This window comes from Pyrgilauda ruficollis, unplaced genomic scaffold (genome assembly GCF_017590135.1).
Source record: "Pyrgilauda ruficollis isolate IOZ18807 unplaced genomic scaffold, ASM1759013v1 scaffold14, whole genome shotgun sequence".
Lineage (NCBI taxonomy): Eukaryota > Metazoa > Chordata > Aves > Passeriformes > Passeridae > Pyrgilauda > Pyrgilauda ruficollis.
Genome location: NW_024512543.1, coordinates 2,827,167 through 2,853,579, shown reverse-complemented (window position 1 = coordinate 2,853,579; position 26,413 = coordinate 2,827,167). Strand labels below are relative to the sequence as shown.

General features: G+C 40.5%; 1 protein-coding gene across 1 annotated transcript in view; it reads right to left on the bottom strand.

Moving 5' to 3' along the window:
• Positions 1–21,488, bottom strand: part of EIF2AK4 (eukaryotic translation initiation factor 2 alpha kinase 4) — a 39,826-nt gene extending 18,338 nt beyond the window's left edge. Inside the window, exons 1-21 of the mRNA XM_041459766.1 lie at positions 21,281–21,488; positions 19,523–19,638; positions 18,270–18,372; positions 15,567–15,740; positions 14,632–14,712; positions 14,046–14,194; positions 13,604–13,719; positions 12,786–12,943; positions 11,824–12,359; positions 11,343–11,452; positions 9,707–9,864; positions 8,952–9,364; positions 8,145–8,214; positions 6,938–7,021; positions 5,603–5,725; positions 5,046–5,150; positions 4,744–4,801; positions 3,974–4,053; positions 2,013–2,114; positions 1,388–1,438; positions 132–368 (exon numbers count right to left, since the gene is read on the bottom strand). Coding sequence (XP_041315700.1) covers positions 132–368; positions 1,388–1,438; positions 2,013–2,114; positions 3,974–4,053; positions 4,744–4,801; positions 5,046–5,150; positions 5,603–5,725; positions 6,938–7,021; positions 8,145–8,214; positions 8,952–9,364; positions 9,707–9,864; positions 11,343–11,452; positions 11,824–12,359; positions 12,786–12,943; positions 13,604–13,719; positions 14,046–14,194; positions 14,632–14,712; positions 15,567–15,740; positions 18,270–18,372; positions 19,523–19,638; positions 21,281–21,433 — 3,177 coding nt within the window. The 5' untranslated portion in view covers positions 21,434–21,488. The remainder of the gene's footprint in view (positions 1–131; positions 369–1,387; positions 1,439–2,012; positions 2,115–3,973; positions 4,054–4,743; positions 4,802–5,045; positions 5,151–5,602; positions 5,726–6,937; positions 7,022–8,144; positions 8,215–8,951; positions 9,365–9,706; positions 9,865–11,342; positions 11,453–11,823; positions 12,360–12,785; positions 12,944–13,603; positions 13,720–14,045; positions 14,195–14,631; positions 14,713–15,566; positions 15,741–18,269; positions 18,373–19,522; positions 19,639–21,280) is intronic.
• Positions 21,489–26,413: the final 4,925 nt, after the last annotated feature.

Here is a 26,413-nt window from a genome sequence, read left to right as displayed (position 1 = left end):
CAATGTGAAGGTGAATCTTGAGATAATGCAATTCACTCAGAAATGCTACAGGTTTACCCATACAAGCATGTTTTTAAAAAATTCAACACAGGGAAAAGCCAAACCCACACCTCCCCTGAACACCTACAAACCTTCAGCATATCACTGTCATAAGTATAGTCTATTGCTGGAGATATGCGCTGGGCAAATATCTGACTCATCATCGTCCGGTAGGCCTTGCCATCCACGTTGGCTAAGGTGTGGTGGAGGACTTCGTGGAGTTCAGACTCTTCCATTTGTGGTGGTGGAAGATGTTCACTTTTTAACAGCTCCACAGCTGTTGGTCGTGCCGCAGGATCGTGGTTCAGGAGCCACGTAATAACCAATCTCTACAAATTAAATCAAAATTTTACAGATTAGAAACATTTTGTACGTTAACAGTATTTGCAACAAACTTGGTAGTCATACCAATTCAGTAAGAAACTGAAGTAAGAGACTCTACAGGGGAAAAACCAGCAGAATGTCAATCTTTGGGATGGACATTATTTGCTTACTAAATTATGAATGTCTTTTGTATCATCTGAAAATATTTACTCAACCACACAAATTATTAGAAATGTGCCTCCTGAGATGACAAAATATGTAGTATCCTTTTCCTTTGTTGTTCCATGGTATGCTAGCTCTTGAATCTCTCTATCAACAAAATTAAGAGAAAGTTAAGAGAAAAAGCAGAATTGCATGCATGAAATCAAAGATTTGAGAGGCATAAGTGTTAGAGCAGGGGGAATCTTCCTGGCGTATTTCAGTGAAATGTACAAAATGGAAATGTTTTACGGTACTAGTAACATGCAGATTGCTGTTTTACAAGCATAACGCACTAAAAGTTAACACTAATGGTCAACAAAAGAGTTGATTAGCACAAAGACACCTAGATGGTCCAGAAAAGATTACACTGATACTTATCACTTCATCAAGCTGCCATGGAGGCCTCCAGAACAGCTCTTGGCAGCTCTGTCAAGCTCTGAGCAGCTAACTGAGCTTTTGTACATCTCTTTCTATTGTGTGGCACGTATTTCTTTCAAAAAGTTTAAGTAAAAAGTTAAACAACTGAGCTGCCATTTCTCTGAGCATGAAAAATTAGAATTGTCCCTCAGAGCTTTAAAGATGTGCCAGTGAACTCTAAATTTGTTCATGACTGTGCTCAGAGAATTTTGTGGGTAAATATATTTCTATGTCAACTTAGAGTATTCTTTTGAAGTTTTATTTCCTTACTTTGTTCTAATATCATGTAATAAGAACTTGGCAGAGAATACTAGATGGGGAATTAAGTGGGAAATTAAGGGGCAAAAATTATAATCAGTGTTTTCTGAGAAGGAATACCTAATACTTAAAATATCTTCAAAATTACCTGCTTTGCATGCTTGACTTCATCAAAGTCCTTAGGAAATACAATCGCAGGCTAACAAAACAAAAACCAAAATCCACATTTGAATTTTAACAAGCAGTCCAGATTGCTCAGATTAGTCTTACTTTTAAGTTCTACGTATTAAACAAAGCATTTCCATTGCCCATGAAAAAAACAAACAAACAAACCAACCAACCCCCACATGGCAAATTAAATTTATTTGAGGAGCTAAAAGGAAGATGAATGCTTTGATGTTGTTTTGTACAACGAAAGTACAACCCATAATCACGAGCATTTACCAACTACAAATACCAACTGATTCCTGAGAAAGGTCCACCAGGCCTAAACCTAAGTATACTAAAGAGATGATTCCTTTATCTGACATGTAATAATTAATTTCACAGACAAAACACAGACTGATGGCAATACCATTAGAATCCACAGTGCATTAGTGGAATGTCAGGGCACCAGCTCCAATTGTATTCTTCACTTTTCATTATATGTTTTACAAACCTTGTTTTTGAGCACTCCCTATGGCAACATTTTTTGCTGTATTTTGCATCCTTTTGCTTCTCTTAACAAACTATTTGATGCATAGAATTGGTATGTTTCATATCTGTGTACTTACGAGCCGTAGCTGACCAAGAACAAAGATCCTTTCTGATGCAGTATTCATAGGATGGTAACACATTTCAAAGAATATTATACCTAGGCTGAACAGGTCCACTTTCTAAGAAAGAAAAAAAATGAAAACTTGTGTGTAGTACCTATCAATTCTCTAAGACAAAATTAACAGAAGAAAAAAAACCCTAACAAACATTTAGGTTAAATGCAACAGTATATTAAAGCTGGAGAGAAGGCTGGTTTTTTCCCTGTGTCTTTTTGTGTGTTTTTAATATTTGTTTTTAAAGCTTTTTTGTTAGAAGACACAATCCATTAAGATTTGGTAGACTTTAAAGCCTTCTATCATCACAGCACTGCTATGACATAAGTGATGGTTGCACACGAGTTGTGGTCAGCAGCTTAACACCAAAGTGAGGAGCTGATGTTCCTCAGGATCAGCACTGGGACTGGCTCTGTTTAACATCTTAACAGTGGGACTGAGAGCAGCCCCAGCATGTTTGCTGGTGACACTGAGCTGTGTGGTGCAGCTGACACGCTGGAGGGAAGGGACGCCCTCAAAAGGGCTGGAGAGGTGGGTCTGTGTGAACCTCATGAAGTTCAACAAGGCCAGGTGCAAGGTCCTGCACATGGCTTGGGGCAATTCCAAGCACAAATGCAGGCTGGGCAGAGAATGGATTGAGAGCAGCCATGAGAAGAACCTGAGGATGTTGGCTGACAAGACTCTCAATATGATCTGTCAGTGCACTCACAGCCCAGAAAGCCAAACATCCTGTGCTGCATCAAAAGCAGCGTGATCAACAAGTTTAAGGAGGTGATTCTCCCAATCTACTCCACTCTCATGCTGCCCCACCTGGAGTGCCGATCTGTCAGTCCACTCACAGCCCAGAAAGCCAAACATCCTGTGCTGCATCAAAAGCAGCGTGATCAACAAGTTTAAGGAGGTGATTCTCCCAATCTACTCCACTCTCATGCTGCCCCACCTGGAGTGCTGCATCCAGCTCTGGAGCCCCCAACATAAGGAGAACATAGATCTGCAAGAGCGAGTATATGGAGCAAGTCCAGTGGAGGGCCACAAAGATGATTAAAGGAATGGAGCACCCCTCGCATGAGGAAAGGCTGAGAGAATTGGAATTGTTTAGCCTGGAAAGAAGGCTCCATGGAGACCTCAGATCAGCCTTTCAGTACCTCAAGGGGACTACAAGAATGCCAGAGAGTGACTTTTTACAAGGCCACTGAGTGACAGGCCAAGGGATAATGGCTTTAAAATGAAAGAGGGTAGGTTTAGACTGAATATTAGGAGAAAACTCTTTACTGTGAGGGTGGAACAGGTTGCCCAGAGAAGTTGTGGACGCCCCATTTCTGGAAGTGGTCAAGGCCAGGTTGGATGGGGCTTGAAGCAACCTGGTCTAGTGGAAGGTGTCCCTGCCCATGGCAAGGGGTTGGAACTGGATAAGTTTTAGGGTCCCTTTCAACCTAAACCATTCTATAGTTCTATGACTCCCACTTTGAAAACATTTCCTTGCTTTGAAATACAGTTTGTCTCTGCATATAAACAGGGTTCTCTTTGTTAGAAAAAATACACCCTCACCTCCCACAGTCACAGTCTAGAAATCCAGAACAGCAGTTTACACGATATTACCTAAACTAAAGGGAATATAGTTTATGCTATATAAAAGGTAAGATTTCTATCCTATTCTGTTACAAAGGTCCTCTATGATTACATGCTTTCAGCTTGAAGTTGCTTGCATCTAGTCATGATCAAGCACAGGCAGAAAAATTGACTTGCCCACATGGTTCTATCCTTGGTTTCCTCCAGAAGGAATGTTAAATTCCCCTGATTAGCACAGGAGTCACCGACATGCTGCTCCACACCGAATTCATCTTGTCAAGGAGGAACAATCCAAATCACACCTGCTACATCTAAGACTCCATGCTACCTTTTCATGAAGTCTACTCCAATCATACCTGATTGTATGTAGATTTAGTGCTTCCTTGGACCTCTGGGCTGACGTACAGCGCGGTGCCAACCATCCCTGTCAAGTTACCTACGTGGAAAAAGACGAGAGCACCGGTTTCAAGAAAGCCAGAGAGAAATGCAGCATCCATGTCAAGAAAAAAACTTGTTCATGTTCTCTTTCTCCTAGGTGGGAGTGCAGTCCTTACTGAGAGAAACCCAGCTGAGAGTACTTTGACAGACAGTTCTTCCCCTCACAGGTCAAGTATCCGTGTCTATCTGTAGTAACTAAACCTATCTATTGCTTTACAGATTTGTAGTAAGGTCAGCACACAAATGTTACAACTAAATTTCACTACCATTACATTTGCCTTTAAACATACCACATACTAAAGTTCCCTCAAAACACCATATTCAGACTCCAGCAAAAATCAAACCAATCAACCAAGGACACTGAAGTCTTGAAATTGTCCTATAGCAAGAGAACACAAGTGCAGATGGAACAAATATACAGGCTCTCTATATATCTCACCATGAGGAAAGCATTGATCTAAGGCAGAAGACTAGCAGAGGAAGCTAATTAATTCTTAAATAAGAGGCAAACCTGCCAGATCATAATATAGCTACCCAACTTGGTGTCTGCAGGGGGTCCCACCCCTGGCTTTAATAAAGAGAAATTTTACTTCCAAAGAACAAATGGAAATTTTACGAGCCTATACAAGAGCACAGAATAGAAATGCTTGCTTAAAATAATTTATAACAAGTTGCAATGTAAACTAACCTGATGGGTCAGACACAGCAGAACCATCCGAGAGATTCTCCTCTTGTTTAGAGACCACCTGAAACCAGAAAAACAGTCGTATTGTAAATGACACGTGAAATACTTCTGTTGGCTGTTCTTGTAATTGGGTTGGCAGTGCACGGTTTAATTGCAGAACCTTAGAAATTTAAAAGAAGTTTATAGCATTCTCAATATATAATCATTGTGGTCATTTAACTTATGGGTTTGGTTTTTTGGGTTTTTTCCAAGTAATTACATCACGAAATTCAAGAGTGTTTTCATTCACTTTAAGCTGTACTTACTGCATTTGCTGGGTAATCTGTAGCTAAACCAAAATCACCAATTTTCACATGATCATCTGAATCTAAAAAAATGTTCACAGGTTTCAAGTCTCTGTGGATCATTCCCTGTTACAGGAAGAGAATAAAAAAAGACCCACAGAATATTAAACAATAAACATTATTCAAAACAGAAGTCCTTATAATGGACTGGAAAATCGTATTACATACTTTTAATACAGTGGGAGACTACTGCATTAAGTTACTGAAGATCAGTCTTGAAGACAGACTATCATTTGTAGCCCAGAAGCTAGAAACAATTTTCAGTGCTACCAGACACCTACCAGAAAGTTTTTAAAAGATGGTCAAATTTTTATGATTAATGGGTAAAATCTTAAGTGGTTTATTATAAAATTCATGTTCAGGATAAAATATAATAAACCCCAGGAACAGACTAATAACGGAAAGGGCAAAGAGAGGAAACTTGCTAATGCATGCCCCAAAATGAATATGAAGAACCCACAGAGAAAGAGGCATAACACAGATATTATCTACAGGTCATAACTATCCTATTTACTAACCTTTTCATGGATGTAAGCTAACCCATCCAAAATTTCTCGGAAAAGCCTCCAAAGCCGACTGGTATCTTCATATAAACCTTGGTCAATAGTGTCCCTTAATGTGCTCTTTTCACAATATTCCATCTTCAGTTGTGCATACACAGGGGACAGAGGGAAGAAAGAACAGTTTTGTTAAGAAAAGACATTATCAGAAACTTGTATCTGTACACATATTACTGCCTGGGCTCAGGAGCAAATAGTATCATCAAAAAAAATCTGCCATTTGGAATTCTCCTGAGAGCTGTCTTTTAGCTGCAAACATGCATTCACTTCTGGGCCCTATCTCATTTTCTGGGACAATGGTATGAGCCTGCAGAGTAGCATATTCTCTAACACAAACATTAACAACAAAGTGAAACCAGCCAAGCCATAATATGTGATAAAGCCAAACCACAAAGAATCTCTGGCTTTATTGCACTTGGTGTCTTAACTGCTTTTATTATGAATATACACAACACACACAAACAAGCTTATTAAAATCTAATTCCATCTACTTGTAACTTCCTTCCAGACAAGCTCTAGCATTAAGCGCATTATAAAAAATTGCACATCACCAGAGAATAATTAGCTATGATAGATAGCTATAAACAGTTTCTGGGAGAAGTTGACTAACTCCTAACACAAAGGAGGTGTCAGCAGAATAGCCTGAAGTTGCAACCCTGCAGGAGTTTAATTGTGTGTCTATTGTTAGAGTCATACAATGGCTTTACAGATTACTGATTTCTATTACAATAAAGTGCATACACAATACTGTGCTTTTGAAGAGAATGAGGAAGTTTCACATATGTGAAAGACAACTTCCCCTCTACAATTTAGCATGGCAGACTTCAACTCCACACTGGGAATTAACACCAATTAACAATCAAGCTGAGGAACACCAGCTACAGTGTTGGGGATTGGGACAGATATTCTCAACAAAAAAGCACAAGGCAAAAGAATGCTTTGAAAGCCACGGACTCAGAGGTTGGCTGGTTGGGTTGTTCTGTGGTTAGATCAGGAATTTCCAACTTTTACTTGTACATGAGCAACACCAGTTATCCCATTATGCACTATGGCACTACAAAACTTTGCTCTCTTTGGGCACAAATATAGAGCCTTGGAAGGCACAACAAACCACATGCACTGCACAGTGCCTGCCACCAGCCAAGCCTTCAGAAAACCAGTCTAATGCAAAAACAGCACTGAACTTGTTTGCATTTTAAAAGGTCATTACTTTTCTCATGAAAACCAGCAACTAGTCTCTGCAGGTTGAAATAAACTGTATCCTTTCATGTGAACACAGGAGCACACTTGTACCTGAATGTACAGATAATGCACTGTCTGAATGACTGGTGTCCTGTCCTCTCCTCCATGGCCATTCTTTTCATTGCCTTCTTCATTCTTTATCACAATGAAAGTAACAGAACAGTTAGCTACAGGAAGACGTGCAGACTTTTTTATTACACATACTACTACTTTTTAATGGCTGGAATACATTGATGAGAACTCAGCTTCTATAGATAGTTTGAAAAAGAGCAAAATAATACAATGACATTTTGTAATACCACTGCATCTAAATAAACTACAAAAAAAGGTGCGACCAACTCTCAAAGTTGAAAATAAATAGCATTTTGCCATCATTAGACACTGAAGGAAAAGAATTCTGGAAGAACTAGATGAATCCTAAATCTCAAGCTGTGTCATATTAAAAAAAAGGAGACAGAAGATTTGAAACTAGAAGATAGAAAGCTTGCTTGATAAACAATGCAACCCCCACCCTCAACCAACAATTTTGGTGTGGTGTGTATACAATACATATATATAATGAGAAAAGAATGCACTGCCATATTATTAAATTACATACTGAAGACCTTTTTTTGCCAATGTACATTATAACAGAAAGAGGAAGGAGATGCAGCTTTAAATAAAAGCATGTTACAGATCATCAGGGTTGGCAATGACATACTGTAGGTGCTGTAGAAGAGTGTGCATTAGCTTTCTAGTGATACAGTGATGCAGGACCGACTGTTCACAGCAAATGCTGTGATACAAGCTTAAAATCAACTAAAACCTTAGTCATTATACTGATTTTCCCCTCTTTCAGACTGCTAGCAGTATGTATTTCATCTGTTTTAAAAAGTGGCATCTGAACACATAGTGGTTAAAATCATCTAAAGGCAGAACAGAATTTCAACTTTGACAGGTGTAAGACCCTGTAATCCATATGGCTGTTAAATCATAAACACATTGAAGTGTTAAACTTGCAATAACCTGGGTCATGACTTAAAGAACCCTCATATTTAGCTCAATAAACACTTTAGGAAACAGAATCCAGATTAGCTGCATCAGACTGATTTCTATGGGATGCAGCTCACAATGGCACAACACTTACTCTAACAGACAGGTAAGGTTATGTTTCTGTTATACCAGCAGAAGTGAAATAAAACTTCTCAACTGACCTGTTTACTTGTCAAAGACTATTTTATTATATTTTCATTTTCACTCGCTTTATCTTTACACTTACTATAGAATGACCTTTACTATTTTCATCTTCGTTTTCAAAAATTATTTCGCTTTCAGAATCTGTGGTCGGCCTGTTTAAAAACACAGAAAGAAAAAAACTCTCACAAGTTCTGCATACCAAGAAATATTTACTAAAGAATTTAGAAATTGTTTTGGGGGAAAAAAAAAAATCTAAGCTTCTGCTGAAGACTTTCTATACATTTTGAACAAAAAAGCAAAACAAAATAGTACCCAGAAAAACATCCTGCTTGCAAAGAAACACTTCCTTCGACAGTCCAGTTCTAAAAGGGAAAGTATATATTTGCCATCAGTAAAATTTAATTTCTATATCCAGTAAGCAAAACTGAGATAAATTTACTTACTTGCTTATACAAAAAAGCCACTGAGTGAGAGAACTAAACCACACACAGAGGAAGGTATGGAATACACTAATAAAAACCACAACAAAAAAGAGCAAGTTTGATATTTTTCAAGATTTGTAATATTTCTGTTATTCTTTATTAAAAAACTTTATTCTCAAGGCTGGAAAAGATAGTCAAACATAAGGTAAGCAGTCATGCATTCTGGCACAAATAAGCAGCTTCAAGAAGCCTACACCAAAAAATTTTCCACACAGATTGACAATCCTTAGCTAGAAAATTTCCTCTTCCTGGCTGACTGCTGGGAAATACACTGGTTTTCAACAAGGGGACAGAATAAAAATGCAGTGAACTACTTCTGACAAAAGAAACAAGAATGGTAAGACACAAACTTGGAAGAACTAACTCTGCTCACGCTCCCTACAGTGCCAATACTGAAGCCTACTTACAAAATTGAATGCGAGAACACGCCATCACCGTCATCATCGTCATCACTGGACTCCTGATCAGCTCCACTGAATTTGTTGCTGGAGGATCTTTCACATGAAGTACTCCACTCAACTGAACTTGTCAAACATGGAGGAGGAGCATTAGTTTCCACATCACTTGTCTCCTCAGTGGAAAGGATGAAGAGACCGGCTTTGGGGGGCATTCTTCTCTCGTCGGTCGTTTCAGATGTTGACACAGTGGGAACAGGACTTTCATGTTTTTCTATCCAAGCATTGTAATACCTCACAATGTTCTCATGGTTCAAGCGGGAAAGTAACGTCACTTCCCCCTTAATCCTCCGAAACTGCTTGCTGGTGGGGTTTATGCGAATACGTTTCACAGCATAATAGCAACCATCAAGCTTATTCCTCACCTGCAAAATTCAAATTAATCTAAAGTCAAATGCTTACAAGTGCCTTACCAAGCAGAGCCAGAAGAATAATTTCATGAAACAGGAAGTCTTCCTTACACCTGGAAAATGACTACAATTCAAATGCAAGGTTCCCAATATCGACAGGCTTCTCCCCAGTCTCCCAGCAACTTCTCACAAGAAACTTTTCAGACTATTCAATTCCAGATAAAAACCTCAGCACAGGCACAGCACTAGCAGACAGTAAATAAAACCATGCAAACACTGAATATATTTTTCTGCTTCAGAGAAAACCAACATATCCTCAAAAATGTTTCCACAGAGGAAACAATTTTTATACCATACCTTGATGACTGCTCCAAAAGCCCCTTTACCAAGTAATTTTAGCTCTTCAAACTCATTGTAGTATCGTGAAAATTGTCTCTGTGTTTCTGTGAAGAACGAAGCACTGGATATCTGACTGCTGGGTACAACTGTCTCCATGCAATCTATACCTGCTGAATCTGCAATGAAGACAAAGTTACCATCACTGGCAATATGGGGGTAAGGCACTAGGGACTGTCAAATAAGGAGCAAGGAGGAGACAAAACCTAAATAACTTCAAGTGCAACTAAACCCTAAAATACAGAAGTGCTCTGCTGTGTAAAGTTCTAATACAAGCATAAATCTTAATACTGTTTTTAATTACTAAAATGAATTATGCTGGACAAAGGAATGATTTTAACAAGAACGTAAGAAGGCAAAGTCTCATTGGAACACCACCTTCCAAGGACAAAGTTAAATCTGTATTTACACCATATAGGAGGGATGAGTTTACAGATTTCTTTAAATCATGAGCTTCTTCTACAGAAGAAAAAACAGCAGTCAATCCACCCCAGCCAGTCTTGTACAGAGAAGTTATAGATCACACTAACTTTTAAGTCAGTTAATGTAACATACTTGTGCAGTCTTGTGAAGCTGTAGCACAGCTCAATTTTTCTCACTGCAGGCATGTAGTCCACTTACTTAACAGAATACAGGAAGAACCAAGTTCCTTACCATCTAGATTCTCTTCAGCTACAGGTATTTTCATTCGTGGAATGTTTATAAAACTATGTTGTAGCAGCTGCTGAGGACTCCATCTTTCTTTATCTTCCAAGCAAACACACCTGTTAGCAAACCACAGAGAGAACCATTTCATGTCTGACATAAAATGTTAGAAGAGTTCTTATTACATTTAAGAGATTATTACCTCCATCATTTAGATGGGAATCAGTGGCAAAGAGACTAAATGGCTTATCACAGTAATATACAGTTGGTGGCAGAGCACAGAAAAAGAGAGCACCAAACCTGCTCTCCCAGATCCCAGATTACCAGCCTGAGCCATAAGATCAACCTCTTTTATAAAAACTATAACTGCCAACACAGGAACTGTGTAGCAACACAGGAATACCTATCTATTCTTTAAAAAACTGTTAAAATATTAAAAAAAAAGAAGGAAAATCAAAGACAAAAATATACAGGAATGTGACAAACATACTTTTCTAGAAAGTCTTGAAAGTCAGCAGGTCTAAAATACAGAAGTGCTCTGCTGTGTAAAGTTCTAATACAAGCATAAATCTTAATACTGTTTTTAATTACTAACATGAATTTAATTACTAACATGCTGGACAAAGGAATGATTTTAACAAGAACGTAAGAAGGCAAAGTCTCATTGGAACACCACCTTCCAAGGACAAAGTTAAATCTGTATTTACACCATATAGGAGGGATGAGTTTACAGATTTCTTTAAATCATGAGCTTCTTCTACAGAAGAAAAAACAGCAGTCAATCCACCCCAGCCAGTCTTGTACAGAGAAGTTATAGATCACACTAACTTTTAAGTCAGTTAATGTAACATACTTGTGCAGTCTTGTGAAGCTGTAGCACAGCTCAATTTTTCTCACTGCAGGCATGTAGTCCACTTACTTAACAGAATACAGGAAGAACCAAGTTCCTTACCATCTAGATTCTCTTCAGCTACAGGTATTTTCATTCGTGGAATGTTTATAAAACTATGTTGTAGCAGCTGCTGAGGACTCCATCTTTCTTTATCTTCCAAGCAAACACACCTGTTAGCAAACCACAGAGAGAACCATTTCATGTCTGACATAAAATGTTAGAAGAGTTCTTATTACATTTAAGAGATTATTACCTCCATCATTTAGATGGGAATCAGTGGCAAAGAGACTAAATGGCTTATCACAGTAATATACAGTTGGTGGCAGAGCACAGAAAAAGAGAGCACCAAACCTGCTCTCCCAGATCCCAGATTACCAGCCTGAGCCATAAGATCAACCTCTTTTATAAAAACTATAACTGCCAACACAGGAACTGTGTAGCAACACAGGAATACCTATCTATTCTTTAAAAAACTGTTAAAATATTAAAAAAAAAGAAGGAAAATCAAAGACAAAACTATACAGGAATGTGACAAACATACTTTTCTAGAAAGTCTTGAAAGTCAGCAGGTAAATTGGTAGGCACAGCAACTGGGAATTCCTTGGTTACTTGGCCCTGGCTGAGGGAAAGCAGAAGCAAGCCCAGACGCCACACGTCTCCTTTTTTTCCAGGTTTGTTGGGAAGACCATCCTCGCTAAAACGAACCTTGGTTTGCTCAAAAACATCAGCTTTGCAGATGTCAGCTAAGCGCTTGGAAATGCTGTAGTCTGTGACCTTGATGTTCCCTTCAGCATCTACCAGGACACTGGAAGCACAAAGGACCTTGTGCACTACTGAATTACTGTGCAAGTAGTCGAGAGCTGACAAGATCTGGATCACATAATGGCGCAACTGCTCAACTGGAACTGGAGTCTCTTTGTCTAAGTATGTAGAAAGGCTGCAACCACTTATGTGCTCCACTAAAATATCCACCACAATTGAGTTGTCCCGTTCTTGGAGGTTCATACATTTGTAATGTACTATGTTTGGGTGACTTAGTTTCACCAGTGAGTTGAACTCCGTTTCTGCTCCCTGAAGCTGGTAGAGAAACACAACATAGCATGGATTTTGTCGTATCTTGGGACACACTACTAATAAAATATGTAACACAAACAAAATACTTACAAAATATTTGACAGCCTCATACTTTTCTAAAAAGGTAGTACTGTGCACTGGAGAAAGTACAGCTTTGATTTTAACAGGTAAGCTTGATTCGTTCTTTCTTCAGAATTTCAATATTTTATTTATGCATACTTGCAAACATGCTTTCTTGCATTTGTATTATTGTAAAGGAACTCCTGAATACCCCAATACACTCATCTTCATTCATGCTTAGATACTCTAAAAGATTAGCATTTTCAAGTGCATTACTACCCTCTCAGCTTAATATCAACTAGCAGCCTAAAGAAAAGCACTGAACCTCACCTAGTGTTTATTAAGCCAAATGCAAAATACAGGCATTACCTGTTTCTTAGACTTCTCAATCTTTTCTATTTCATGAGTTGTAAGAAACTTTCCCATCTTTTTTTGCCAGTGCAGAACCCACTCATATATTAGAACAAAGTCTCCACTGTGAATTTCCAAGGCATTGTAGACAGATTTACCAAGCTGTTCATCTTTGCCTATACACAAAGGGAGAGAAGAGGAGCATGGCTTCTTTTGTTTCTAAGGATTTGACAAAAGCTCCTGCAAATGCTAAATAAATACCAGTAAGCCTGTTTTCTAAAGTCAGAAACATAAACCTACTTACAACTAGACAAGACACGTATCTATCTAGTAAGTATGGAAAATATCAGGCTTGATGAGACTGAATGCTATGTAACAGTACTCAAATGAAAGCAATTACATGTTGACAAAAAACTGCTGCACATTTTCAAGAATTTCAATTTTTAATAAAGGAACAACTTTCCTGCTTAGCAAATGTTCTACACATAGTAACAGAATTGTTCATCCTCAAACTGCAAAATAATAAAATTTTCCATTCTCAAGAGACTTTCAGGCTGTTCATCCATCCACTGAGGAAGTGCTATGTTGAAAACAAACTATGAAAACATCTGATGGTCTGTCCATGTGGGCGCTCCATGGGGTCTTCCAACTCAGAGTTTCCTGTCATGTCCTGTATTAACGTTTCTGCTAAACCTGCTGGTTTTACGCCATTGCTATCAGCAGCAATGGAAGGGGGTAAGTATCCATTTCCAGCCCTGTGCTTATCAGTGGTTTCATGTGTTACTGAAAGCATCCCAAACCTCAGCATTTCAAGTTGCAATTGTAATTTTGCTTACCTAGACATTTTCCTTTATGGACAGTAAGTTGTCCAGCACCACTTGTGCTGAAGTTCAGAACCTCGTGATTTCCAGGGGACTCTTCATTATTACTAACAGAAAGCTGGCGTTCTCGTCTGCAATGTGAAGAGAACATTTTCCTCCAACTCAGAAAGACAGTATATTTAAAGTCAGGAGTTGAATACAAGCCTTAAAAATTGGAAAGTTCCCAAGTTATCCACAGAACATAGCTTAATTAAACCATGACAAATGAAGGTAAGGGGGAAGGTGGCAGGGAAGAGACCAAAATGAACAGGTCAACAACATGGCACACTATTCTCTTGCCTTCAAATTTCACTTTGTAATCTAATGTTTGCAACAACAAAAAAACCCACAAAAAACAACCAATCAAATAAACAAATAAGTAAATAAATCTAAAAAATCCACATGCAAACTGACATACTTTGAACGTCCAGCTGAATTTGGTCGGTGTTTATTATTCACCCCATGTTCCAAAGAGCTCCCATTTAAGCGTGAAGCAACTCTATGTCCTGCAGTATCTCTCCTGTGAGAATCCTCTTGATTTGTCAGAGCGGCTATTTCCAAACGTTCCTATAAATCAGGAAAACCACCAAATAAGTGCAGAAGCCACTCCTATCATCAAAATATGCAAGTACTCAGTTATTATTCTATGAAGTCATGCAGACCACAGAAGAAATCTGTTTTCATAATAAATGCATGCATGAGGCCAAAGGAAAAGTGCTGAGATTTCAGAAAGTACATTTCGGCACTGTCCATGGCAAGGATGCAAAGAAACTGGAAACATTAAATACCAGCTTTTTTCTATGTCTGTTTGAAAACATCCATCTCGGTACACTCAAGATGCTAGTATATTCCAGAAATAATCAAGAGCCCATTTTAATTTAGATTACTAGAAGCCCTGAATAAGCAAAGATGTCCAAGACAATTTCAAATTTTTACAAGCACTGTTACAATCCTGGGAAGAACTCACTGCTAAGTTTGTTTGCATGCCTGCTTAGAAAGAATACCTGTTTGGCAATCTCTTTCTTTTTTCTTTCTTCCCTTTTCTCTTCCTCCCTTCTCTGAATCTCATTAAGGATTTCACGTTGCTGAAATAAATTTCAGTTGTTAGAGATGCAACAGTACACTCAATGCAACTGCTAAGATTTTACCCTGATTTAAAAGTAAAGAAGTCACAATGCTGATTTTTTGGAAGTGTTGAAGGAGGACTCAGATGATGTCATAAGAATAAAAAAATATAAGTCAAATTAGCTCTCCTGAGGAAGTTAATAGCATCAATTGTATGATACAGGAGAATGGAATTGTAAATTACTTCTACTGCCAGACCCAACAATAAAGTTTCATGCACACACAAAAAAAAAAAAAGACACGGAGATAAATCCAAATGATCTTTTGAAACTCAGAGCTATTCTATCCATATTCCCCACAGAGTGGAGACTTTATACTACTAGCCCCTGTGAGACTTGGATGAATCCCCTAATTTCTACTGAAGGATATTGGTGGTCTGACATCTCTTTAGATTAAATTTCTTTCTTTCTAGAGATACCGGTCACAGTGAATATTCCAGTCACCCTAAGAGTGAAAGAAGGTATGATTACCTGTCTGCATGGCTAACACTTCCTAGTTTATGATGGAATGCACTTAATATGTACAACTGATTTCACTTTTGGATAAGGTCCTCTTGATAGGGGATTTTTTTTAGGAACAGGAATCAACATTTAGGTTTGTTTCAGGCATAAATATTTCCCTGGGTTAAAACTGCATCATTAAAATATTACAATTACAGCAGCAGACAGCTCATATAATATACATTGATCAGCTCATACTGGCAGGTCTGACAAGTTAATAATTCACTAAAACTCACCATTATGCAGAGTGATTTTAAAATCTTGATTATGTAATTTTAAGAATATATGGTTATTCACACTTTGGTTTCTCTTACCTCCTGCTCCTCTCTTCTCTTAACTTCTTGTGCCTTACGCAATTCCTCCTGAGCCAATCTTTCCTGCTCTTTCTGATGATTTTTTAGCATTTCTTCATGAAAAGACTTGGAAGGTGGTTTATTATACTCACTGAGAAATGACTGTACATGGTCAGCAAGTTCAAATATCATTACCTGAAAGAAAATAAGTATGAAAGACATGCAGAGTCAAATGACAGCCACACAAAAAACTAACACAGCAGAAGCATGACTGTCACTTTTGTTATTTATTAGGGAGAATTTACCATATTTCACTATTTTTTTGTCAGAACTATTTATTAATAAATTGTAACAGGAAAAATCCCTGACCACAGTAGCAAAGATGGCAAAAAATTACTGAAAGAGAGACAGCCTAAGCCATCTTCTTTTTCTAGCAGAAAAGTGAAATCTAAAAATAATTTTCTCATCTTCTTTTAGGCATAATCTTTCTACTCCCACACATATGGGTTTATGACATATGAGCTACAAAAGAACAGATCCTTTGCATTTATCTGTTACTGTACCTACTGCTAAGAAATAGTTATTATTTCACTGCTAACCACAAATCCAACCCTTCCTCTAGTAGTCTCCCTGTTAGAACTGTAAATTCACATAAAGTGCTCCATACTCATATAGCCACAACTACTAAAATAAGAACTGCACTGAAGACTGCTACATGGCTTGCCAGGTTGGAGTCAATTTTCAGTTACTGTTTACTTGCACTGTGTATGTATTGATAAACTATTGACCTGCCAGGGCTTAAGCTTTCAGCAGTCTAGTAGCATCCCTTTATTAATTCAAGCACTCCACAGTGCTAAGAGACCATTTTAGCTCTAAAATTAAAGAATAGTACAGGACAAACGTGCAGTCAGCAGCGCCACTGAGCAGGATTTGCATGTACAGGTGGGAGATCAGCCAAATTAAATTGTACCACCTGCCTATAATGGGGTGACATTTAGAAGATTCTCAAACACTGAATCCTCTGCTTGAAAGTAAGAATGAAGCACAATATGCATAATTCTGACACGTGCAACTAGAATATCTTTCCCAAGTTACTATTCAGAAGGCAAGGCAATCATTGTATGTACACATATGTATTTAAAAACACCAAAAACCAGAGAAAACTCATTAATTTAAAAAACACTGAAAGTTCGCTGTTCAGTTTCAATAGGTGGTTGACATATTGTCAAACTTTCTGTATCACAGAATACAACTTAATATGGAATACTTATCAAGGTAGAGAGAAAAGCTATCTCCCTTTTTGCTGCAGATAAAGTAATTCAGGATAGCACTGCATATGCCATTCATACAAAATGTGTACCATACATGTAACTCACAACCACACCTACATATTGCTGGAGCAAGCATGACTCTATCTTTGGAAAATCAACATTAGGAACATGTATGACATATATTTAGGTCCTTTCAATGAGAGCAGAAGTCAAACTGGGACTTGGAAGCCCTACAAGCTAACAATCGTTGTGGTCACTTGTGAGCAGACAAAGTATATACTGCATGGTTTTGTGGGTACTTAGACAATTTAACCCTTGTACTTCCTATGAATTGTCCATTGCACTGTCATTAGGAAAAAACAAACAACCCCCTAAATTCCAGAATACTTTATTAAACTGATAATTTCCAAAGATACTGAAAAATCTGAGGAAATTTTTGGTTACTGAACAGAACGTATCTAGCTAAAACAATTATTTTAAAAGTATCTGCAGAAAAAATGGCACTCAAAGTACAAGTATGGTATTCAAATGGAAAAAAGGCTTGATGTGGCAGAAGTGAATGACAGATAGCCCTTGCTAAATCTATAAAGTTAACAGGCTTGGGAAACTGAAAGCAAAATATTACCCCACTTCAGCCTATTATAATGTCCACAGCTGTGTAATATTCACTTTTAAAAAGACAAATGGAGCTATTCCCACGTGTTCACTTGAAAAATTTCCGAATAGCGGATAAGAATCATACCAAACCCCTGCTTTCACCAAGAAATCTTTGTTTGCTTGCAATTCTTTGAATCACTTTAGTCCTCAACAACAGAAAGGTATTATTAATGCTAAACACAGCCAAGGATGTATAAAATTCTTTAAAATAGATAAAAGGTCTAAGCTTCCCATGTTTCTCCATCTTTCCTTTTTTACCCAGTTCCAGGGAAACTCAAGTATCACTACTCCTAAACACAGAAAAAAAAGGGCACAGTGGCATGGAGTGAGTGACTGTATTACAAAGTGTTGAGTTGGTGCTGGAACGAAGGCCTCTTGCCCTCTAGTTCAGCATTAGGTGAGCAACATCACATGGAAAAACTCCCCAGCTAACCACTGTTTGCTTAAACAGACAGGGCCTCTTATGATATTCAAATTAATCTGAATTGTGCAGAAAGTTCTCAGTTTTACAGTCAACATTGCTTTTCATACTGGCAAATAACTCAGAACCTTTAAACCTAATAATGTGAACCTTTAAACAGGAATAAAGCTTGCAGTATTTATACATGGATTTTCAGAGCATCCATAGTCTGAACTTTCATTAATTAGAAACATTCCTAAGAAAGACAGTCCCTCCTTCCTTAAAAACAATGCAACTTACCCTTCCAATGTGGATGTACTCCACTATATTACACCATACACCTTTAGAACTATTTAGGCCCAGGGTATATTCCTCAAGGAAGCGAAAAGCTCTTACCTCACCACAGCGCTGTTTTGCTAATTCAGCTAGTCTGGATTTTAGTTCATTTATTTTCTCATTTGACAAACCTTTTGAATTTTTCAGTTGTATTTCAGGAACTCTGTGGGACAGCAACAAAACATAAAAAAGTCCTCATTAGTAAAACTGAGTGTAAAAAGTAACAGATTGTTGATAAAAACTGTGTGAGGGAAAAGGAATGGAGTTCATAGTCACTTGGCAATTAGTCAACACTCAAATAAGCAGATAAATGTTACATATACAAGATAAAGTCAGAAATACTGTATTATATTCCCTATCATCAAATTTTCCGGTTGCAGATTACTTCTCGGTAACACTTAACAGCAGAACTACCAAAGAAACCCTGCAGACTCTAATAATTCAGTTCTTAACCACTAACTTACTGAACAAGCCATTTAAAACATTACTAACATAACATTTAAATGTTTAAAATTTATTTATTACCACTATACAGGTAACACAAACCCTAAGAAACAAATGTAATAAATAAATATCAGCTATATTTAAAAAATATTTAAAGTAAACAAGCAAAATATATCTGTAGGCGTGATATTTTAAACTAAAACAAAACAAAAAAAAAAGAGTAGCTGTTACATCCTTGTTATAGGGTATAACTGAGCTATCACTTCGTAAGGAATAGCATTTCCCTCCTACAGCACTCATGCCACAGCAGAAATGGATGGACTGAAGGGAGTTATGTTTTGGACCATCAGTGGTATACGGACTGAACAAAACAGGACACAGAGCAACATGTAACCCAGGACCCACTTGCCAACACAAAATGCTGGGCTAGGCTGGTCACCTGCAACTCCTTCTACACGCTCTATGGAGAACTCTTCCAAAAGCTAATCCAGCAGAAAACAGAACAACAGATGGCTTTAAATAGAAAGGAGATTCAGTCTGTCTCAGGTGAAAGAGTCAGGAGTTCAAGAAGTTTAACAAGGGCACTAAGATGGTGGCAGGTACACCTCTGGTTATGCATCTCCAAGCCACAAACTGGGGCTGCAGTTCTGCACTGACAAACTCATCCCCATTATTCTCCATTGCACAAAAGACTAAATCCAATTCAGATGCCAAAGTTTGGAGTTGCATATTATAAAATACCCCAGGCTAAATAAATACTGACATGCAGAAAGCAAGACTAAGAGTGATGAATAAAACTACATGTCTTTTCAACTTACACTTTGCTACAGAAAGCAGAGAAAAAAGGTTATAAGTTAATGTTCACTTACGTATCAGGGTAAGTATGTGGACACTTGACCCACAGGTCAACTTTGGCATACACTTCATTAGCACCAGTCAATCCCTGAGGACGCAGAACTAAATTAATTTCAGGAGGCTGTCGTACCTGAAACACAAACCAAAACTTCTGATTGAAAAGGGTTGTTTGGTTTTGCTTTAATGAAAACACATTCTAGTGTTTTCTAATATAGCTCTCAAGCTATATTATAGTAGAATACAGCTCAGACCATCCAAACCATCAAAAAAATACATTAATGCGTTGACATTGCTCAGTAGGAGTGAACTAGTCCACTGACTATCATGGTTTATCAAGTATATTTTTACAACTTCTTCAGATAAGTGTAGTTACAGTCATTAGAAAGATGATTCAGACTGAGCAAGAATGAGATTCTGTAGTTAAACTTTTGCATTCTGCTTAGTGTAAGACAACAGTAGAAAAAAACTAAAACTTAACACAGGTTATATATATCACAAGATAAAGCATTCATTATAAGGACAGCATTTTTCTTTAGTGTTTAGATTACTAACCCAGGCATTATTTTATTTTCCAACACGGCAACAGACTGTAATGTCACACTGATATACACCTTACAAGGCCAAACCAATGGACTACTGTCCATTTTTTTTTCTGTAGTTGTATTTAGTGTTTTGCTATAAACCAGAATTTTAAAAAGCATTGCCTTCCCCATCCCTACCCTGTTCAAATCACCTACTCAAAATCAGAATAAAGTAAAATATGCCATATAAGTATTCCCAACTTTTTCTTTTCAATTAGGTTTAAAAACAAACAACAAAAACCAACAAACAACCCAGCCCTCAGTAACATGAAAAACAGGGAGGGAAGTAAGACCATATGGAATAACAAACACTGAAACAGATGGTAACTATCCCCTTTGCTTTTCTAGCAAGGAGAACATATCAAGTGAGGAGGATATCAGATATGACCTTCAATACAGAGGGAACACTTCAGGAAACCCAACAAATTACTAAGAGTCTTCTTACCAAACTTTATACAAAGAGAAAAAAAAGTCTTAAGTTGCGGCAAAAAATTTAAGTTCAAGTCTCTGGCACAAAAGAAAGCAGAGGATATATAGTAGACATTCAAGACGAAAGAATGCAAAAAGAAACAACAGTAGAAGTGAACCTGTGGAATAGAACAGTGACCATCATCTCCAGATACAGGAAAACAGTATCATGGACACACTGGAAAGGAAATATCAATTTGATGGGGACACGAAAGACAAATGGAAGAGAGTCATGAGTACCAAGCCTGAGCATCAACTAGCTGTAATTAAAAAACCCCACACCTACAAAAATGAAAGCAAAACTATTATCATGGAAATAGGTGCACTGTGACAAAACCACAACACATAACAACTATGTAAATATCATCACGTATACGGACGAGATGAATTAGTTGAGCAAGTATGTAATTAGTAGGTTAAGGAATGAATTAAGAGGCAATTTTAAAAACGCCTGACAATTATTTAGAATGCAATATATGAGCACAGCACTGATCATAGAGCGAGCGCTTCTATCTCGAGAATCAGTCTCAAAGGTGGCCGGTCGCAGGGCTGAGGGAAGGACCACGGGCACGCAACGAGAGCCGCGACACGTCAGGCAAGGAAGACCAGGAGCGGCCCCGGCGGGCAGCGCCAGCCGCGCCCCCGCCGCTGTCCGGCCCGGCCCCGCTCCGCACCGGCACCCGGCCCGCTGCGCCCCCGCCCCGTGCGAACTCCGGTCGCTACCTTCCAGGCCTGGCTCTGCCGCAGGTCCTGGAAGTCCTGCCCGTAAATGGACTCCAGCACCTGGAGCTCGTTCTCCTGCCGCAGCTGGTAGCTCTCCGGCGGCTCCGCAGCGAGCTCCGCCGGCAGCTGCCGCCCGCCGCTGGCCCGGGCCATGTCAGCGGCGCCGGCGGCGGCGCGCAGCGGCCATGGCGGGCCCCGCGCTGCCGCCCGGGACTGGAGCCGGAGCGCGCCCGGCACCGCCTCCGCCGCGGCGGCAGGAGGAGGAGCCGGGGCCGGGGCCGTGTGGGGCCCGGTGGTTCGTCCGCAGGAACGTGTCGAGTTGGAATGGACCCATGAAGATTGCCGAGTGCAACGCTCTGCTCCTCACGGGACTCCCTAAACTAAACAGTGTGACTAAGAGCACTGTCCAGACTCTGGGACACTTGGTGCCATGGCCACTTCCCTGGGAACCTGTTCCTGTGACCAACCACGCTCTGGGTGAAGAACCTTTTCTAATGTCCAGTCTGAAGTCCCTCAAGACATGCCTCCAAGTATATCGGCATTACAGAGGTACACAGCAAAGACAGTTGGATACTGTGTAGATCTTTTTTTAAACTGACCTTGAGAAAGAGTCACAAAAGGGAAAAAATAACCACGATTTTCAGTACAGATTTCACGTAGAGCTGGGGCAGGATACAGTCCCTGTGAAAACTGTAGAAAGGTTCCCACTGACCATTGCTGTAGTGAGTAATAGCAGGGGGAGGGCGAACAGTCCTTGGTTGAACTGAAAACAGAAAATTTTGTTTGAGGCTGGGTGTCCTTGGTGGGACCTGCCAGAGAGAGGCAGCCGGGGGTTGTCAGGGGAGCAGTGACAACAGAGAAGAAAATGAGCTTTCCTTCGGTCCCTTCACGCGGTAGCTACTGAAAAGGACTGCCACAAGAGGGAGCCTTTAAAGTTTGGGGATCTTCATCAAGAAACCCCAAGCAAATTCATACATACAAGCTTATCTATCAGGTGAGTAATCCCCAGGCAAAGAAAAATGTTACAGTAGTCGGCAGCTTGCTACCACGCACCCAGATATAGGAAGGGAATTTTGGTGACTTTGACTTTACTCCCTGACCTTTGAGCACAGACTTTTTGTTATAAAGAGACCAGTCATTTACACGAATGATCGGTTTCTATAGCCCTCAATTTGTACTTCTGAAATTGAAAGCTTGTTCCACGCATACTTTATCTTTCAGTTGCACTTAAATAAGGTCGTTAGTATCAAACTAAAACCCAGTGTTAAATTGTATCACTGTTGTGACGCTGGTCTTTGTTCCTCACCATTCCTAGAATGTGTCTTTAGTGGCAGGGTATTTCTATCTCATCTGCTTTTTGGTGGGAAATGGTCTGGAAACAGACCAAAGCTGTTTAGTGTTTATCTAGCAACAACAGAGACATCCTTTTACTCAATCATCTGTGACCTGGGGCACTAACTGATCCCTGGAGTTTCCTCTGGTACAGTTGGGTATGCTCATTATCAATTTGTATATAATAAATAAAAACTTTCCCTGTGTTAAAGACTGGAAATAAAGTGTCTAGGCCACAGTTTCATCTTCTCTCCCACACAAATACACAGCAAGAATGCCTCGGTGATGCAGTAAGTAATTAAGAAATGTCAGCAAAATTTCCTTTACCAGCAATTATGGGTTTGTACTTCCCAGGCATGTGGTGTGGGACACACAGCCCACCACATGGGAAATTTCTCCCCTGTTACACTGTATAGCAGTGGGTGGGCCAGATAACAGTATGCCTTCTAAAGCTGCCCTACTTTCCCCTACTTTGTGACTTGGCAAAATTTTAACCAGTTAAGATGAAGTAGTCTAGACCAGATGTCTACCTCAAGCTATTTTTTCCCCTTAATTACTTCTATAATGATTCATTGTTTCTAAGAAGAAAGCCAGAGTAAAATAACATAATCATAAAAACATTCTAAGAATTTGTTTTTAAAAGTCTTGTACTCCAGCAGGAGTGTGAAAATTTGATGAGGAAGAGACAACCTTTTTTCAGTGCTGTGGCTTTGCTACCTAACCTTCTGAAAACCTGCATGAACTAAACCAAATTACATTACTGCAGGGAGTCTTCACATGCTTAGCACAGATTTACTGGAATACAATGAACATCCACCTGCCTCAGACATGTGCCAGACTACATGTGGACAAAAGCTTCCCTTCCAAGATTTTAAGGCAAAATTTAAAACTCTCTCCCACAACATTAAAATTTAATTCTAGCAAATAAAATGTAAACGATTTGTTGAGAATGTGCTTTCACTTCCCCATGTGCATGGTGAGTAGGAAGTCTGTCTTCCTGTGAAGTGCAAGAGGGAGGGAAAAGGTTCTAAGTGTTAAGAGTAAGAAATTTGGCAGAAAATAAAACCTCTTGCATTCCAGCTAGTCTCCAGAGATCAGAGGGGCTGTGTGCAGCTGGGCTTATTCTGATTATGACCAAATTGGCATCACACGTCTGGTCATGTTCAATGGAAACTTCCATGAGCACAGATTCACAAATAATGTGATTTATTGAAGCAACAGAAATACAAAGTCTGAATAAATGCACAAGCTATGATAGAGCTCTAATGATAACATGGTATTAACTTGGGTAGTAATAATAGCAGGTACACGCTTACCAAGACAGCATTTCCACTTGGATGGAGCTAGAGGAGAGTAGTCTGAGAGCTGTCTCTGAGGTCTTTAAGGGTGTTTCTCCTAACAGACCTGCCCTCCTTACATACAGCACAGTCTGATCCCCCTCCTGCTACGTTATCTATAGCATGGTCTAAGCAGAGCGCTGAGTTAAGTTGAGTAATACAGTCATTTCTGTGGTAGCATGTACTTCCTTAAGCTTATTAGCATATGCAGGTGTGAGTATTTTGCTATTTAAATTACTTTTAATCAGGCAAAGATTTCTTTTTTGGCCACGTTGTCCTTCAATGCTCCAGTCATACAACTTACTTCTGTTCTGTTCCATTCCTAAGTCAAACCTGGACCATCCTATGCACACAGGACCTTTCTTTAGCCAACTCAATCTTTCTTGACTATGCAGATCTGTGCAAAGACAATGCAGAGGGTACACAGTGCAGGCTGTAGATAGTAAGCATTAACTCTTGCCTGGCTCCTTGGTCATCATTCCATACGGATGGAGGAACTGAAGAAAGGGACGGCTGTGTGAGGAAAAGCACCTTGCAGGTGACTGGGAGGTGAAGGGACTGAGGTCAGACTCTGGTTACAGACACTGGCCACAAGAATGCTGGAGGCCAAAAGGAGGAAGAAGCCTGTTCAGGAAAGGAAAGGTAAGGGGAAAACATGGAGAAAGCTGCTGATTATTGCCTGGAAAGTGGGGGAAAATGGGACTGTGTGGACAAAGTGAATGAGTTATGGGTGAGAGGAAAAGGTAGGAGGGCGAGTGAGTCTGAGGCCACAATCAGAGTGAGTCAGAGATGTGAATTACTAGAAAAGTGGCTGGAGCAATGAACTGCCAGAGGAATGAGAGGAGGCTGCAAATGGCTGGGCCCAAACACATGGAGGTACAAGCAGAGGCTTGCACATCCTCCAAGATCTGTGGTGGGATAGGACAATGGCAGTCCCCTATTCCTGTGGTCAGCAAATGCCTTTGAACCCACGGCACAGCACCGAGCTCTGTCCTGGATCACCAAAGTTCACATCGCAGGAGACTGGGGGAACGTCACTGGAACACATCTCATGGGCCTGGGGTCCCTGAGGAAGCCTTGCTGTGCAGGGGCTCAGCACATGGATATCTCCTCTTCCCGGGGCACTTCCAGACTGGTAGACAGTGGTTGAAAAAAACTTTTTGGCTTAATTTTTACCTAGCACTAACCCCCCCGCCCCGCCAACGTCTCCAAATTAAAGGCAAACGTGTACCCACTGTATGGATGCACACCATCCGTAGAACCAATGCCCGAACTCATTACATCCACCGAATTGCTTTTCTGGAAAATTACACATTTAGTAAAATATCTATTTTAACAAGTAACATACGTATCTAGAACCCAGCACCGTCTTTTGGAAGTCTATAACCAGAATTAGGGACCTGTTTCAAAACCCGGTTTAAAACGCGCCCGCCCGCTCCCACAGCCCCCGAGCGAAATGGCGGCGCCGCCGAGCGCCGCGGCCGCGGCTGTGTGATGGCGGCGCGCCCGCCTCGGGAGCGGCTCCTGCTTCGGCCCGGCTCGGGATGGCCGCCGCGTTTGGCAGCGCGGGCCCGCAGCGGCTCGGCGCCCGCGTCGGGATGTGGGAGCACGAAGGAGCAGGGGTGTCGCTGCCAGCCGCGCTCAGTGCGGGGCGCGCAGCGATCGCACGGAGCCGCCTCGGTTCGCTGGACGCTCAAGCGCCCCCGCCTTGCGATTCAAACCCCAGCTCATTTCCCCCGAGAAACAGCGGAGCGCCGGGGCAGCCACTGAGCAGTCACTGGCCTCTCTGGGCGCTGTGTGCAAGGGTTTTCGCGGCGTCCAGCGCCGCGCAGAGCCCGCAGAGAGAGGGGAGGGAGCCGTGTCTCGCCACGGGCGGAGCGGGCAGGAGCAGAGGAGAGAGCGGGAGCAGATGTGCCACGGGGAAAGCCATGCTCTTCCTCTCTCAGGGCTGTGAGCAAAGCCAGAGCCAACGCTGAGAGTGCAGTGAGGGGACAGAGCTGGTGGCCCCCCCAGTTCTGCAGGCCGGCTTTGCTGTGCAGCGAGCCCGCGGCCCTGCGAGCGTGTGCGCGGCGGCCGCGCCGCGACCCTCGGCACGCAGGGAGGATGAGCCGCGGTGCGGGGTGTGATTCTGGGGACCGTGATTCCTTCTCTCGCATATTGCGGTAAAACATGCTGAGGAGACCTGTGGCGGTGTGAAGCAAAAACTATGGCACAGCTGATCGGAAGGAGAAGCCTGGCTTGTTTTCTGCTTTTGTTTACTGGCTGTCATGACTTACAAGGTGAAAACGCGAACAGCCAGCCCTGTTTCTCGGGACACAGGCATGTGGTGAAGATGCCTCCGAGAGGCAGAGACCGGGCTTTATCCTCAGAAGCATCCTTTTGCCTGCGGGCTCCATTCATTCACTAAAGACAAGGGCTGCACAACCTGTATTATTAGGTGGCAGCAAGGAAGGCGAACTTCGCC